Below are 14990 nucleotides of genomic sequence, written 5' to 3'. Positions count from 1 at the left end.
AAAGACCTCATTTCCATTCTGCTTGGACAAGCTAATGGTTTATTTGTAGGAGAAGGTTCATTATTTTACCAAATCATGGCACCACGTTTGAGAACTCCTGATGTAAAGTATTTTGATTTTTAAAAAACAGTATGTGAACAAAAAAAAGTAAAAGGAGTCCCTGTGGATTTTAGTCTGCTAGTCATTGCCGACTGTGGGGGGCTGTGCTCATCTCCATTTCTAGGCCATTGAAGCAGAGCCATCCAAAGACATTTCTGCGGTTATGTGGCCAGCATGATGTCACAGAGCACTGTTATCTTCCCACCGAAGTGTGCCTATTTATCCATTGGGATTTACATGCTTTCAAACTGCTAGGTTGGCAAGAGCTAGGGTGAGGACAGGAGTTCACCCCATCACATGATGCTCAGGTCTCGAACCTGGGCTGTCAGCTTCCCAGGTGACAAGCCCAGTGTCTTAACTGCTGAGCCATTGTGCCACCCCAATGAACAAAATATCTTCTAAAATTAACATTCTGGAAATCAACAATGCTATCTTGAAAAAATAGCTTTAAGCCACTGGAATAAAATGCAAAATGAAAAAAAAAATACTGAAGTAATACAAGGAATCTATTAATATAAACTGGAATGGAAAGATGGAAAGATAAATGAATAAATCCATCTCTCATCCTTCTTATCACAGAGTGTCATTCCTAGTAAATTTTCTCTTACTGTGAATACCTTGCTTAGATAACTAAGCAGCAAACCTCAATTCATTTATTTTTCCTAATCAAGAAACATACCAAAAATCATAAAGAAGAATAAATAAATCATTTATTCTGAATTTCAAGAATAAAAGGTCTGAATGCACCAGAGGACAGATATACAGGTCCCAAACAGAACATTTTTTTCTCCAGCTAAGTGCCCTATTTTGCCTCTATGAAGCGGTTGCTCACCATAAAATAAATGAGGCCAAGATAGCAGAAAAATGTTGACTGAATTTAAATGTAATTAATAACAAATGTGGTTAATTAAATATAATTTAAACTGTGCAGATTGTGCACCTTTATGAAACAAAGTATGGAATGAATATACCTACTTGTCACTATTAGCAAGTTGCCTAAATTCTTTCACAGTCATTGGCTTTTTTTGAATGTTGTATTGAGTGAAGAGACCTGATTGACCAGTTACCATCTGTTGAATAGGAGCTGGAATCATCAGATCATCAATATCATCGTAACTTTTTCTTGGCTTCCATTCCTTAGGAGGAATTATCTAGAAATTTATAAGGACAGAAATTTAGTTGTAAACAACGAAGAGCAAAATTGGGAGGGTCTGTATAAGTAAACCTAGGAAGATTACCTCAAAGTTTTTATCTAAAAAATATATTATATCCCCATAATATGAACCAAGTTGTTAATATAGCAATATTTGTGAATAGTTTATTATGCACTGACATAAAGGTGAATAATGTTCAGGCCCATACTATTTCTTTATTTAAGGCTGTATTTTAAAATAAACAATTATTGCCTGAAACAGTGGCCTGAATAAGCAAGACTGCTTGTTGGTAAATCTAAATGGCTCCCTGAGAGTCAATTCAGGAGAATAATGTTGAATAAAGTTCAGCATTAAGTTCCCTATAGATATTAAAATATATAATGAATCCATTATGTCATTGCATTTTGCATGTATTACCATCATTTGTAGCAGTACCACATTTTATGTAGCAAGAGTAAAACTTGTATGTTACAAAGAATCAAGAATAAACTCAATATGAGAATATTGCTTTTTGAAAAAGCATTATTTATCTGTTTACAGGTATGTCTATGCACCAATTGTAAGATTTTATTTGGGTTTTAATCTAGTGGTTTCCAACAGCATACAACAAATGTTTCTAAATATATTTACCAGGCAACCAAGTAGATTTGTTTTTGTTTTTTTCTGCAATTGCTTGACATGGTTCTTATTATAGATGCCCATAGACAAGCAACTATCAAAAATTTAGAATAGGTGCCAGTTATTTTTCATTATTGCAGTAAAATTAATACTCAATTGACTGGATGCCAGTTGATTTGACGAAACTGATTTATGCTGATGAAACTAATTTATGTTTACAGTGATGCACTCCTTGCTCAAAAAGCCTAACTTGATGCAACTAATTCCCCTTTTTTGGGGGGGGGGTGAAAGTTGTGGAGAAAATAGTGGCTATATACTGCAAAACATGCTAGAGGAAGTAGATTATTTGCATCCTTGTTATTCAGGAGTCAGACCTGGATGTGGCATGAAAACCACATTGCCCCTGCTTGTAGATGGCATTTGGAGGGACTGGGATCATTAGGGGAGTGCAATCTTCTGAATCCTCCTTGATCTCTTGGCAGCTTTTGAGTATCATCAACCATTGTATTCTTCTTGACTGCTTCAAAGAGATTGGGAAGGAAGGCCTTGTTTTATAGTGGTTCACTTTCCTATTGGTTCAAGCCCAATCAATGGTGGTTGGAGAAGAGAAACCCAAATGGGTATTTTTATTTTGTGAAGACAAATCTCTTTTCTTTCCAGTCCCTTTTAATATCTACATGAAGCCACTAGTTGACATCATCTGCCAGCATGAGATTTGGTATCATCAGTATGTTAATGATACACAGTTGTACATCTTATCTGCAGGCCACACAGATGGTGGAAGTGCTGACTCATTGACTAGAGACTGTCATGTATGGATGGGTAGAAACAGATTTAACTAAATACCTCTGGGAGGGAGTGGCTTTTGGTTTGTGGCCTGAATTATTCCAAGGATGTTCCTTCTTTCACTTTGAACAGAGTTGTATACATTTGTGCAATTGGGAAGCTTTTCTAAATTCACAACTCCTCCTTGAGGAACAAGTGGCATCTGTGGATAGAAAACTTTTGAACAGCTAGATTATATGTGCTAATTGAGACCGTTCCTCAATCAAGATGCCCTGTTCATAGTCACTCATGTTCCAGTTACTTCCAATTTCAATGGTTAATATGATACACATGGGACTGCCCTTGAATAATATCTGTAAGCTATAGGTGATACAGAATGCAACGGCCTAGGCCGTGATGGGTGTATGTCGACTACTCAGGTGACCCTTATGTTTTGAGAATCACATTTTTTTCCAGTTGACATCCAAGTAAAATTCAAAGTTCTGATTGTCCCAATATGGCTCCAAATCTGGCTACTGGGGAACTTTCTTCTGCTGCTATCATCTGCCTGTCCAAATGGTTCAAATACAGTCAATTCCCTCCAAGTCCCATCTCTATGGCACTGTGACTGATGGGTGTTCTTAATGACTGCCCCCACTAGAGAATGTTTGCTCAAATGTAGGGGCAGGCCTTGATACATGAAACACTAATATCTTATAAGCTATAGTGTCTCCTAAACATGCATACTCCATATTGGAATACATACAACATCGTGATATATAGTTGCAGGCATTGTAGCAAAAGAGAAGATAACATACTATAATCCAAGAGAAAATCAAGCATAACAGAGGCATAATCATAAGACCTATGCTACAGCAATGACAGAACACAACAGGATATGGACAACATCCAAGAAGCTCTTTAGGTTGTGGATACGTTTAATAGATCTGACAAAGTTCAGATTCCATTTGTATATCGTTATGAACAGTTCGGGTATTATTCAAATTACCTGGATTCATAGTGGGTTTGTAATTACTTTAAGCAGCACTGTGCTAAGGTGTCCAGTACACTATCTAATAATATTTGTTTCAGTCATTACACTGACAGTTTACACTGTCTCTTGAAGAAGCCAATAAGATTCTTAGATATGTTTATGCCATTACAAGTATGATTCCATCTTCCAAATGTTCAGACAAATAATACTTCCTTCTTGCAGACTGTTTCTCATCCCCTTAAATGAGGCATCAGAAATCAGCTTTGCTTCCAACCAATTTGAGCAAGCATAAGTGTCTAATATGGTCAAGCTGATGGGGGGGAAAACTAGCACTATAGTTCCAGAAGCGTTCATATGAAATGGCTTGGCTTGTTCCTTTCCAGTCTGGATTTAGATTTAAATAGGGCCTGAAGACTGTCATGGTAACTCAGATAGATTATATATGTTTGGAGAGAAATGGGATAGTGCAAATTTTGACACTACTGAATCTCCTTGTAACTTGCTGGAGAGTTTGGAAAAGTTGGGGAAGTCTCCGCTTTGTAATGATTCTATTCATACCACTCTAAAAACTAACAGAAAATAGTACCAAAAATTTCTACTTGAGAATTATCCAAGTGTCGTGCTCAATCTTATATCTATATTCAGCTACTAAGAAAAAGAAATCAGATGCACTTCTTTCTTGTGGTTTTGTGATTACAGTAGATCTCAGCAGAACCTATGAGTATTTCCACAATGCAAAAGAATAAACATGGGAGAAAAACTGAAACTAAATAAAAACAAAATGGAGGCCATTTGGAACTGGTTGCATCCCTTCTTAAGGATCAGACTTATTATCTGGGCTTTTTATGGATCCAATACTTTTGCTAGACAAACACATAATACTGGTTGGATTATTCTAATACATTTCTATGAGACCTAATAAATAACAAGATATTGGTAGTGGGTTATTGTGTTAAAAAATAGAACTGCTAGGTAAGTATAGTATTATATAAACATTTAGCAGAAGCTCTTAAGATGTGAAAACAGATAGTCCTCAATTTACGACCAAACTGAGTGCAAAATTTCTGTTGCTAAGCAAGACAACTTGCTCCATTTTACAACCTTTCTTGCCACAGTTGGTAAGTGAATCACTGAAATTGTTAAGTTAGTAACACAATTGTTAAGTGAATCTGGCTTCCCCACTGACTTTATTTGTCAGAAGTTCACAAAAGATGATTACATGATCCCAGGACACTGCAACAGTCATAGCAATAGCAACAGCAATAGCATTTATGCTTATATATTGCTTCATAGTACTTTACAGCACACTTTAAGCGGTTTACAGAGTCAATATATTGTCCCCAACAATCTGGGTTCTCATTTTACCAACCTCAGAAGGATGGAAGGCTGAGTCAACCTTGAACTGGTCAGGATTGAACTCCTGGCAATGGGCAGAGTTAACCTGCAATACTGCATTCTAACCACTGTGCCACCACAGTCGAATGCCAAGCATCCAAATTTTCTTCACGTGACCATGGGGATGCTGCAATGGTCGTAGGTGTGAAAAATGGTCATAAATCACTTTTTTCAGTGCCATTGTAATTTCAAGTGGTGACTAAACAAACTGTTGCAAGTCAAGGACTACCTGTAATGTAGTAACATTCCTTCATGTACTATTTTTTTTTAAAAAAAATACCTTTGCCAAACCAGCACGATGAGCACCTTTTGATTCCATATATGCCAAGTACTTGTTAAAATCCTTGAATTCATCCATTGTCGGCTGAAATGTCATAATTTTACAGCCTGGATTTGGAGGGGAGTCCAATGATTGAGCAGCCATGGCTGCTCAGCGTTACACCTGCTAATAAGAAAATACATATTTACTATTATTTGCTCTATTTGAACAAAACATGTTATGAATGGATTTTATCTAAATTTAAACTTACATTCTTAAAGTTCTGTTTTTACAATGATTTTATACAATATCTTCAAGATAATATGAGGCCATTAAATCCAAAACAGACTGAAAGAAAACAGTAGTTAACAGTAAAAACATAATCACCATTAATTCCATGACTTTACATCTAAGCCTTCGGTATAATCCAATTCTACATGCAATTATGTTTATCTAGGATTCAGTCTCTAAACAAAGTCTCCCAGAATCCTCAGGTCATTTCTGCGGGCCTTGGTACTTAATTCCTATGTGTGCTGTAGTCACTTTGGGACATAAATACAGAGGTTCAGTAAGCTAGTCTAAAGAAGAATGTTAGATCACCTCCAGTTTAACCCAGTCTTTGATGTAGAATTTTACATTTCAAATGGGGAGATTTAACTGAACCATGGACAAGTTTTCTATTCCTTCTAATAGTTGAAATATACTTTTTATGCTTGGAGGTTGGCAGATGGTATGAAAAAAATAATTGCATATTAATTGTCATATAATTCCTGTGGTTAAGAAGTCAAAGTATTTTAAGTACTGTATATTAAGTAAGGAAGATGGTGGAGGAGATATAATTTTTACCTGCCAATTTTGTATTTTCTTCTATTTCAACTCAGTTTTCTTCTGCCCATGAATTAGGAAAGAGATGAAAGAAAAAAGAGAAATAATACATTTATATTAATGCATAAGTAATAAAAATTTCTACAGATTTTCAATATATACAATTTTCTTAATTTAAAATGAGTTCATAAAATTGTCCTAAATTAAAAAACAATCTAAAAGCACTCAGCAGATCAAACAAGCACTCTGCAAAACCAGATAACAGAAACAAGTAAGAGCAATTTGAAATTACATCAAAGATTTTGTAATGTCAAAATAATTAACTCTGATTTGTCAGAAATAATGTAAAGGTAGTCCTCAACTTACAACAATTAATTTAGTCACTGTTTGAAGTTACAATAGCACTGAAAAAAGACTCAAAAGTCTCAAAATTTGAGACTTGGCGACTGGCATGTATTCACAACAGTTGCAGCCTCCCAGAATCATGTAATCACCATTTGCAACCTACCTAACTGGCTTTTGACCAGCAAAATTAATGGGGAAAGGCAGATTTGCTTAATAGCTGTGTGATTTACTTAACAACTTCAATGATTTGCTTAACAATTTTGACAAAAAAAGATTACAAAATCATGATTTATTTATCAACTGCCTTGCTTAGCAATGGAAACTCTGGTTGTAAGATGAGGACTATCTGTAACTGATGCCCAGCAAATTTATACAATTATTTCAATATCTATCTCATTCGATTAATGCACTTGATTAAAATATTGACATCTTACATGTAAATGTAACTTAAAATTAAGTTACTTAATTTTAATTTTTTCACTATTCTATCATAGCAATGATAAAAAATCATGTAGTTAAATGCCAAAGCTGTTTTGATAACTGCTAGGATATGGGAACTGAAAAAATAACAAGAATAGGTTTATGATATGTATTTTATATATTTGTATCTTTTTTCTACTTAAAACTAAATAGATAAATCTATTTAAACTATTATTATATCAAAAACTCTCAAGACATGTCTAATTTAATCCTAGTAGTCTCTGTTTCCACTGACCTGACAGTTATGATGATTTTCCCACAGACTCTTAAACAAGACATAACAGGCCCCAGATGCTATCTAGTTCCATATTGAGTAGTTTGATGCAGCACAAATCAACTCAAGCATAGAAGCAGCAGTTTCAAGACTATTTGCCCATAAAAACCTCTTCCTTTGTTTAGGTGCTGACAAAATGACAGGAAAAGTTAGACACTGTCCTCATCCCCAATTTCTTTTGATAGCCTGTGGTATCCTATTTATTTACTTATGGTTTCAATCAACTAGAACTCTAGGTAATGCAGAGCATCCAAACACTGATAAATACAATGCAATATAACAATAAATGATAATATTATACAGTTTATTCTTCTGGATAAAACCTGAGGGTTGGGAATGAAGTTAAAACATCTGAGTATTTCTATTCCTGAGGGTTCGCATACATACTCCCCATGCCTTGTCTTAGAGATAGCCTATTTACATATTTTCATACCAGAGCCTCCACTTTAGGCCCAGGTTACTCCAAATGTTTTCCTGCAGAAACCTTCCTCTGTCCCAAGGTTCTGATTCACATGGACAAGAGGCTTGGGGGAGATGAGTGACCTACAGGGCTCCAACTGGCTTACCGCTAGACTGCTCCTCTCATCTGGCCACATGTAGCTCCTTGGCCATTCCTCCTTTGGCTATCAAGAGAAGAGCAACATTTCTTCTCTAGTAATACTGACTTCCACGGCCCCCGTCTACCCTTTGCTCTATGCTTACTGTCAGAGGAGCTAGAAACAGAAAAGGGGATTCTTCAGCGCTCTTTCTTTAATGCCCCCTACCCCAATGCAGATCTTTCACCATGTACCACCATGGTGATTCCTTCCCTTACCTCAAAACTTTCTGGACAGTACTTCTAACATTCCCAATGATGGCAGCAGATGCTTTCCTGCTCTTATCTGAGGGCAGCACTTTTGCTGATCTCATATTTGAGGCATGGCAAAAGGACAGCTGCTGAAGCAATGGTTTTCCACTTTCCTCCCATTGTTCTTCCTCATAACTAAGGATATAGGGAAGAGCTCTAGAGTTGCTGTAGAAAGAACTCCTATAGGACTACTATTCATCTCCTTATATTTTGAGAAATGTAACAGAGTTCCATAATGTCTCAGATAAGTGCTAAGTATAAGTATTAAGCAATATCATACAGGGATTTAGCATTATTGCAAGATAAATTAAATTGGTGTTAGGATTACCACAAAGCCAGAACATTACTTTTGGTTTAAAAGTTTAAGTAAGAATCATGTATGGTAAAAAGAATCCTGAAATCTGCTACTAGACCGTTGTGGAAAAGATAAAGACTATTTGTTCTTTTACTACAAACTAAATGTTACAATCCTTTCGTAAAACTCCATACATGGTAACTTCAGCAACAGTTAAAACAGGAGATCATTTTGCTGCATCTTTATTGAACCAATTGGGAGCATATTGGTCTTTTAAAAACCATCCAGTGATTTACCAATAGATGCAGTTCTCCTTTCGCCCTTGCCCTTCTGTGATCAATAGCATGGAATAACTTATACAAACTGAATATTTTTCTAGATTTCAGTGTTCTGGTCATTTCCAGATGATATAACAACAATGTGCTTTGTAAGATAGCAACTTCTATTTCAGCTAGTATAGAATATGGTCATACCTAGCTGTTGCAGATGGAAATATATATCATCAGATATAAAGAACTCTATTTAGTTTATAATTCAATTGATGGGGTTCTGGAATCTAGGTAGCTGAAAAAAAGTTTGTTTTCACTGAAAGAAATATAATAGTAGTAATAGTTTTTTTATTTGTTTTAGTAGCTATTTAAAAATACTGCCAACAGGAAACAAATTGAAAAATGCAAAGAGAATAGAAAAGAGATTTACAAGCTGCCTAGTTTGATCTAATGATAAAGGCATCTGGGTAGAAAGCGGGAGAGCTTGAGTTCAAGTCCCGCCTTAGCCATGAAAGCCAGCTGCGTGATTTTAAACCAGTCATTCTCTTTCAGCCCAACCCACCTCACAGGGTTGCTGTTGTGGGGGAAATAGGAGGAGGAAGTTGAGTTATTTGTAATAATAATAAAGGTGGGATAGAGAAACAAACAAAATTAGAATTTCATAGAAGCATAGATAAGTACTATATAATTAAGTTTCTTTTATTAATCCAAGATTTCAAAATTGTTATTAAAATTCAATACCGATTAACTAAAGTGGCCAGTATAATCTGAATCATAATCACAATGAACTAACAAAGTTTCTGTCATCTAAATATTCTATCCTTATTTAACAATTCAAGCAGAACTTAATATAATAAAGTCTCATGTTAAGAGATCCAAACTTTGGATATGATAAAGTCATTGCATAGAATTATAATCCATAAATAGTTACAAATTCTGTGTCAAACTTTTTTCAGGTATGAAGTTATTTTTGCCATGGATGCATGCTCCCATAGTTTACTGAACACTTCTTCTAAAGAGGAAATTATGGGTGATTTCCAGTAATAGACATAAAATATATAGGCATCATTATCATATACAGAGCTAACCTGGTATACCTTATAGAGATATAAGGTTTAGTAATACTTAACACAAAAATAGCTAACAGGAAAGAGAATTCAACTTTTAAAATGTGTTTTATTCCAAAATAAATTATCTCCTAAAATTATTAGGCTTTACAGCATTGCCACCAAATATAAAAGAATAATCCTTCTGATTATTACATTTTTGATAGGTCTTAAAAAATGAGGATTCTATTTTAGCAATCAGCACTGGAGGAATACACCCAACAGTAAAATATCTTGTATCATTTTTTCAAAGTTTTTTTGTAAATCTATTTGAACTGTATTGTTTATTTAAAGATTCTGAGCATTCCAAAAACAAAAAAATCTTTAACATATTTCAGGTTGTCTTAAAATCTGTATAATTATCTCTTCACTAATATTTTTTGTATTTTCATGAATTAAGACATATTTAAGCAAGGAGCAAATAGACACAGAACAGTAAGTCTAGGCAGATGCTTTTTCTGTGTTTACTCTATATTTTTAATATGCTGCTTTTTATTGAGTGATTTCATATGGGTTGTGCATTTCTATCTGTATCAAGTCAAAGATATTTATGCAAACTTCTGGAAACCTTGCCTCTTTAACAGAAGTAAGAAAATATAATTTAGTATGTGACCCACATTAAACACGTCTCAGTATTCCTTGGTTCAGTCCATAGTTTCCAGAAATACTATGAATAAGTAGTAACTTGTTTTGTTGTCAGATCTGTAGATTTAAGTTAATAAGTCATATCTGCAATGATATTAGTTTTTCCTCCTAATTATCTGTTTGCATTTTCAATGAATTTATGAACACTTTTCAAGAAACACCATATATTGAGAATGCAGTGTGTACAGTAATTTATTTGTACAAAAGTATATTAACTTTATTTCTCATGCAAACCTAAAGAAAAGGCTCTGAATGTGTTCTAATAAACACTAGAATCCCAAAATAATCCTCCAAGGATCTAAAAAGTTAGAAAATTAAAATAGATCTTGGAATACCCACAATTGAGATGCTGACTGACCAATTCATTTCAAAATTATTAATAATGGAACTTTACACTTTGATGTATGATTACAATTTATTATACAATTTTTAGACTTTCCTATTTTTCAATTTGCAATCCAAATCTTAGAGAAATTGTACAAAGAGGGTAAGTGAACTGTGAACAAAATGTTTTTCAGTATACATGTCTGTCTACAGTAGTAATAATCACCTAAACTAAGAGAACATAAACTACACGGTATCCATATTCCATGTTTAATTAAATCTCTTAGTTTCAATCAAGACAAAGCAGGATATAATGTTACATTGCTACTCTCCTATAACAAAGATTTCAGATTCAGCCCACAGTTACCCAACTCTCACGTGTCCAAATTATAATATACCAGCTGTGACTTTTTTTCCAAACAAGAGGAGCCAAGAGGATCATCTATTCTCAGTACAAAATATTTGCAGCAGTCAAGTCTGTCAAAGTATTGCACATAATGTTCATTTTCCAAATATCCAGATATGACTTATTAACTTAAATCTACAGATTTGACAACAAAACAGGTTACTGAAAGATGTACAGTACTTATTTAACATAGTATGGTATCTACTGTTGAATTATAGTATAACCACATGAAACAAATCATATAAAATCTCTGAATATCAGGTTTCACTAAAATGTACTGTCCCTGAAAAAATCAAAAGATTGAGAAACAAAAGACAATTAACTGTAGCCTAACATACTATTCAACACACAAAAGGAAACATTGATTGAACCAATCTTATCTATCAAAAATTAAGTATACTTTGATTAACATAGTTCACAAACCTAATGCTTGTGTTTTTCAGCAAGACTGATGGAAGCAGAAGCTGCTTATAAAATGGGACAATGCTATTAATTCCAAATGACCTAAACTGTACAAAAATGGGGTGGGGATGAGAAGAGAAGGATAAAATATATCCGGAGCACATGACAATGATGATAAGCTTTAAACTTTTACCTGACTATTATACAAGCACAGATTAAGTTTCCAAATTACTTGTCAATTGAACTCATTCTACACAGCACTTTGACAGCAGAACTATCACAGCTTATATTCAAAATACTCTGAAAGCCTAAATGTGCTTAATATTTAAAAACCTATTGTACTACCAACGCATGTGCTGATGCAATGTAGTGCTATTCTTGAGCAATTTTAAATACTAGCTGTGGGATATAAACATTCAGTTTATTTAATATTTAATATTCAAGTTTAATACTTTATGTTAAATATTTATATGTCAAATATATATACATGCATTTTATGTAATATATAAAGAAATTTAATATAAAAACGTGTTAAATATTAAAGATTAAATCATATATGATTTATTGAGTTTATGATTTATTGAGTCTTTGAGTTATTGTTGACTCCTGGCAACTAGACTCTGCAATTTTCTTGGCAAGATTTTGGAAGCAATTTGACATTGCCTCCTTTCTAGGGCTGAGAGAAAGTGACTGGCCCAAGGTCATGCAGCTAACTTTGTGCCTAAGGCATAAACAGAACTCAGGGTCTCCCAATTTCTAGTCTGATGCTTTAACTACTACACCAAAATGTATCTCAATATTAATATTAAATATTATTTAAGATTATTGTAGAGGCAAGCACCATACCAGAAAGCAAACTGCTCTAAATGGAACTGAGTTCCTCACATTCCACGAAAGCCACTTGACAAAAAACATTTTCAGTAGCAATCATAATTACAAGTTTACAGATGGTGCAACAATATGGGATTTCTCCAATTTTGTGCATGAAAAATCTTTTTTTTTTAAAGGGAATTTCTAATACTATTCATCAATGTCTTGGAAACCAACCCACAAGCTCAGAGAACGAACCTTCACCCTCATCCTACACCCAAGCTACAGATATTCGACACTATTGCAAATCAATGTCTCTGCCCTTAAATAATACAAACTGTACTTTCTAATATGCTATTCTTCATAGCAGTTTAGTTTACTATAGATAAAATATAGTTGCCTTATAACAGCTAGAGATTGCTGTTGAGAAACAGCTCATGAAGTGTTTTATTAAGAAATGCTATGTGAATTAATTGTTTGAAATAGTTCAAAGAACAGCTGCAGCTATGGAGAAATGCAAAGCAGCTTTGCAAGAATCAAAGGGGGGCAGTGGATGAAAAACTAAAGAATTTGGGATATTTAAGGAATAATAATTTTAAGATAGAAGATTTCATTTTATTTATTTGGATTTATCCAGAATCTCACAGTTGTAAAGATAATTTAGATACAAGCATAAGTGGTCTGATGTCATTTTGAAAGTATGTAAATATAACTTTATGTAAGTAAAATTATCATGTAACTATGTACATTTATACATGTTTGAAAAAGCAGAGATATATGATTTGGAAAAGTAGATAATCCAATCTTATCTCATGTTATCTGTCCATGATTGTCTGACTAAATATAAATTTTTAAATTAATGGATTGGTAAATTTAATTTTCCAGGGGAACTCATCCTTTCTCTGAGTTTGCCTCAGATAGGCTAGTAGAAAACAATATTTGGTATATTAGGATATACCTTTAGAATCCTGATCTCATGCTAATATACTGGACTAATCCCTTGATATAGATAATGATATATGGGTGCCGTTGTGTTTTAATCTGTACAATATTTATGTTTTAGTAACCAGAAAGAAAGACATTCATTGCCTCAGAGAATGACTTAAAGATAAATTACTATGCGTCTAAAACCCCAAGAGATATATGTCCCAGGAAATCTGACATAAGTTTAAATGCACCCATAACTCCTAAGCTAATGTCATAGCTAAATAGAAGACCCATCAAAAGAATTGTTAACATAAAGCAATAGTTCACATTCTGAATAAGAATGTGGCTCCCTAAGCAGTATAGTTAGTATCCCAAACTTCCCTGTAAATATTGTTTATTTATGTTTGCATCTTTATGAAGTCTATTATGCAGAAAACAGTCTTCCACTTAACAACTTTAATAGTTTGTTAGCTGGGTTCACTATTTACCAAAATTCAGGTTGAAGATAACAGATAGGCCAAAAACCCCAAAATTATCATTAATACTTACACAATAGTTTGAGCACAAACATGGGTTACCCTAGTCCAGTGATGGCGAACCTTTTAGAGACCGAGTGCCCAAACTGCAACCCAAAACCCACTTATTTATCGCCAGGTGCCAGGTGGGCATGGGCCACTGGGTGGGCGTGGCTGTGATGGTCATGGCAGACTGGGTGAGTGTGGTCACCTCGATGTTGCTCGTGGGGAGAAATGCCTGTGGGGGCCGGACAGGGTTGGGGGAGATCCAGGGCGTCTCTGGCAGGTGGGCTGGTGGGCAGGAGGCTCGTCCTGCGGGGTGAGGAAAGGCGAGGCAGGGCAGGGGTCATTGTCGCAGGGCAAGACAAGGCAGGATCTGGGGCTGGGGCAGCTGCTGCCTGATACCATTGCACCCCCCGCACACAGAGGCCAGTGAGTGCATGGGTGCTGGGATGCATCTGGCCACGTGGGACCTTGGCGACTTAACGGGCGGCTGGTTGAAGAGCGACAGTTGCCATCTCCAGGGCATGGCGCGTGTACCCAGAGAGGGCTCTGAGTGCCGCCTCTGGCACGCGTGCCATAGGTTCACCACCACTGCCCTAGTCGATTCATTTAATTAAATAACTCTAATTAGTAATTTCTTTCCTTTCTAAATCTATCTCCTTATGCTGCCTTTTTTGTTGTTTTTCCTAACCATAGACAAATGCTCTTTGAAATGCCCTTTAAAATCAGTATAGAATAGCAGCCTCAAACACAAATTCTTATGAACTCCACATGAAGTTTCTTCATAGGTAATACAGAAGTTTCAAGTGCTTAAAAATGAAGTACTATATATCATTAAATGTAAATTTATTTTACTGAAAAACAGCAGGTAAGATGATAACTTTTATTGTCATTTTTTAATGTGAGCACACTGGTCCACATTAAAAAAGAAATTCTGAATAAAATGTTATTATTTTATATTTTGTCATTTAAGTCACAGTGGTAGCCCAGTGATGGTTGGGATGGCTTTTGACCTTGTAGCTGGCTACAAGTAGATGGTGCCCATATGAAAAGCTATGAATAGCAAAATCACTGGATTTGCAGAAGAGACTCTGGGAGTCCTGCTGACATGCCCAAGCACTGGAACTCCAGGCAAAGGCCTCTTCCCACTTGAAAAAGCTGCTATTCTGCAGTGAACTCACAGAACCTACCACAACTTTATAAGCAGGCATCCCTCTTTCTACACAGAGTCTG

General features: G+C 35.1%; 1 protein-coding gene across 1 annotated transcript in view; it reads right to left on the bottom strand.

Annotated features, from left to right (window-relative positions):
• Nucleotides 1-6146, bottom strand: part of KDM4C (lysine demethylase 4C) — a 165925-nt gene extending 159779 nt beyond the window's left edge. The window contains exons 1-3 of the mRNA XM_015828501.1: nucleotides 6131-6146; nucleotides 5306-5470; nucleotides 1075-1250 (exon numbers count right to left, since the gene is read on the bottom strand). Coding sequence (XP_015683987.1) covers nucleotides 1075-1250; nucleotides 5306-5449 — 320 coding nt within the window. The 5' untranslated portion in view covers nucleotides 5450-5470; nucleotides 6131-6146. The remainder of the gene's footprint in view (nucleotides 1-1074; nucleotides 1251-5305; nucleotides 5471-6130) is intronic.
• Between the last annotated feature and the right edge of the window lie 8844 nt (nucleotides 6147-14990).

The sequence above is a fragment of the Protobothrops mucrosquamatus genome, unplaced genomic scaffold (assembly GCF_001527695.2).
Source record: "Protobothrops mucrosquamatus isolate PMUCROS unplaced genomic scaffold, P.Mucros_1.0 scaffold_225, whole genome shotgun sequence".
NCBI classification, from domain to species: Eukaryota; Metazoa; Chordata; class Lepidosauria; order Squamata; family Viperidae; genus Protobothrops; species Protobothrops mucrosquamatus.
Note: the sequence above shows the minus strand (reverse complement) of the source record. Positions and strands in the feature narration are given on the sequence as shown.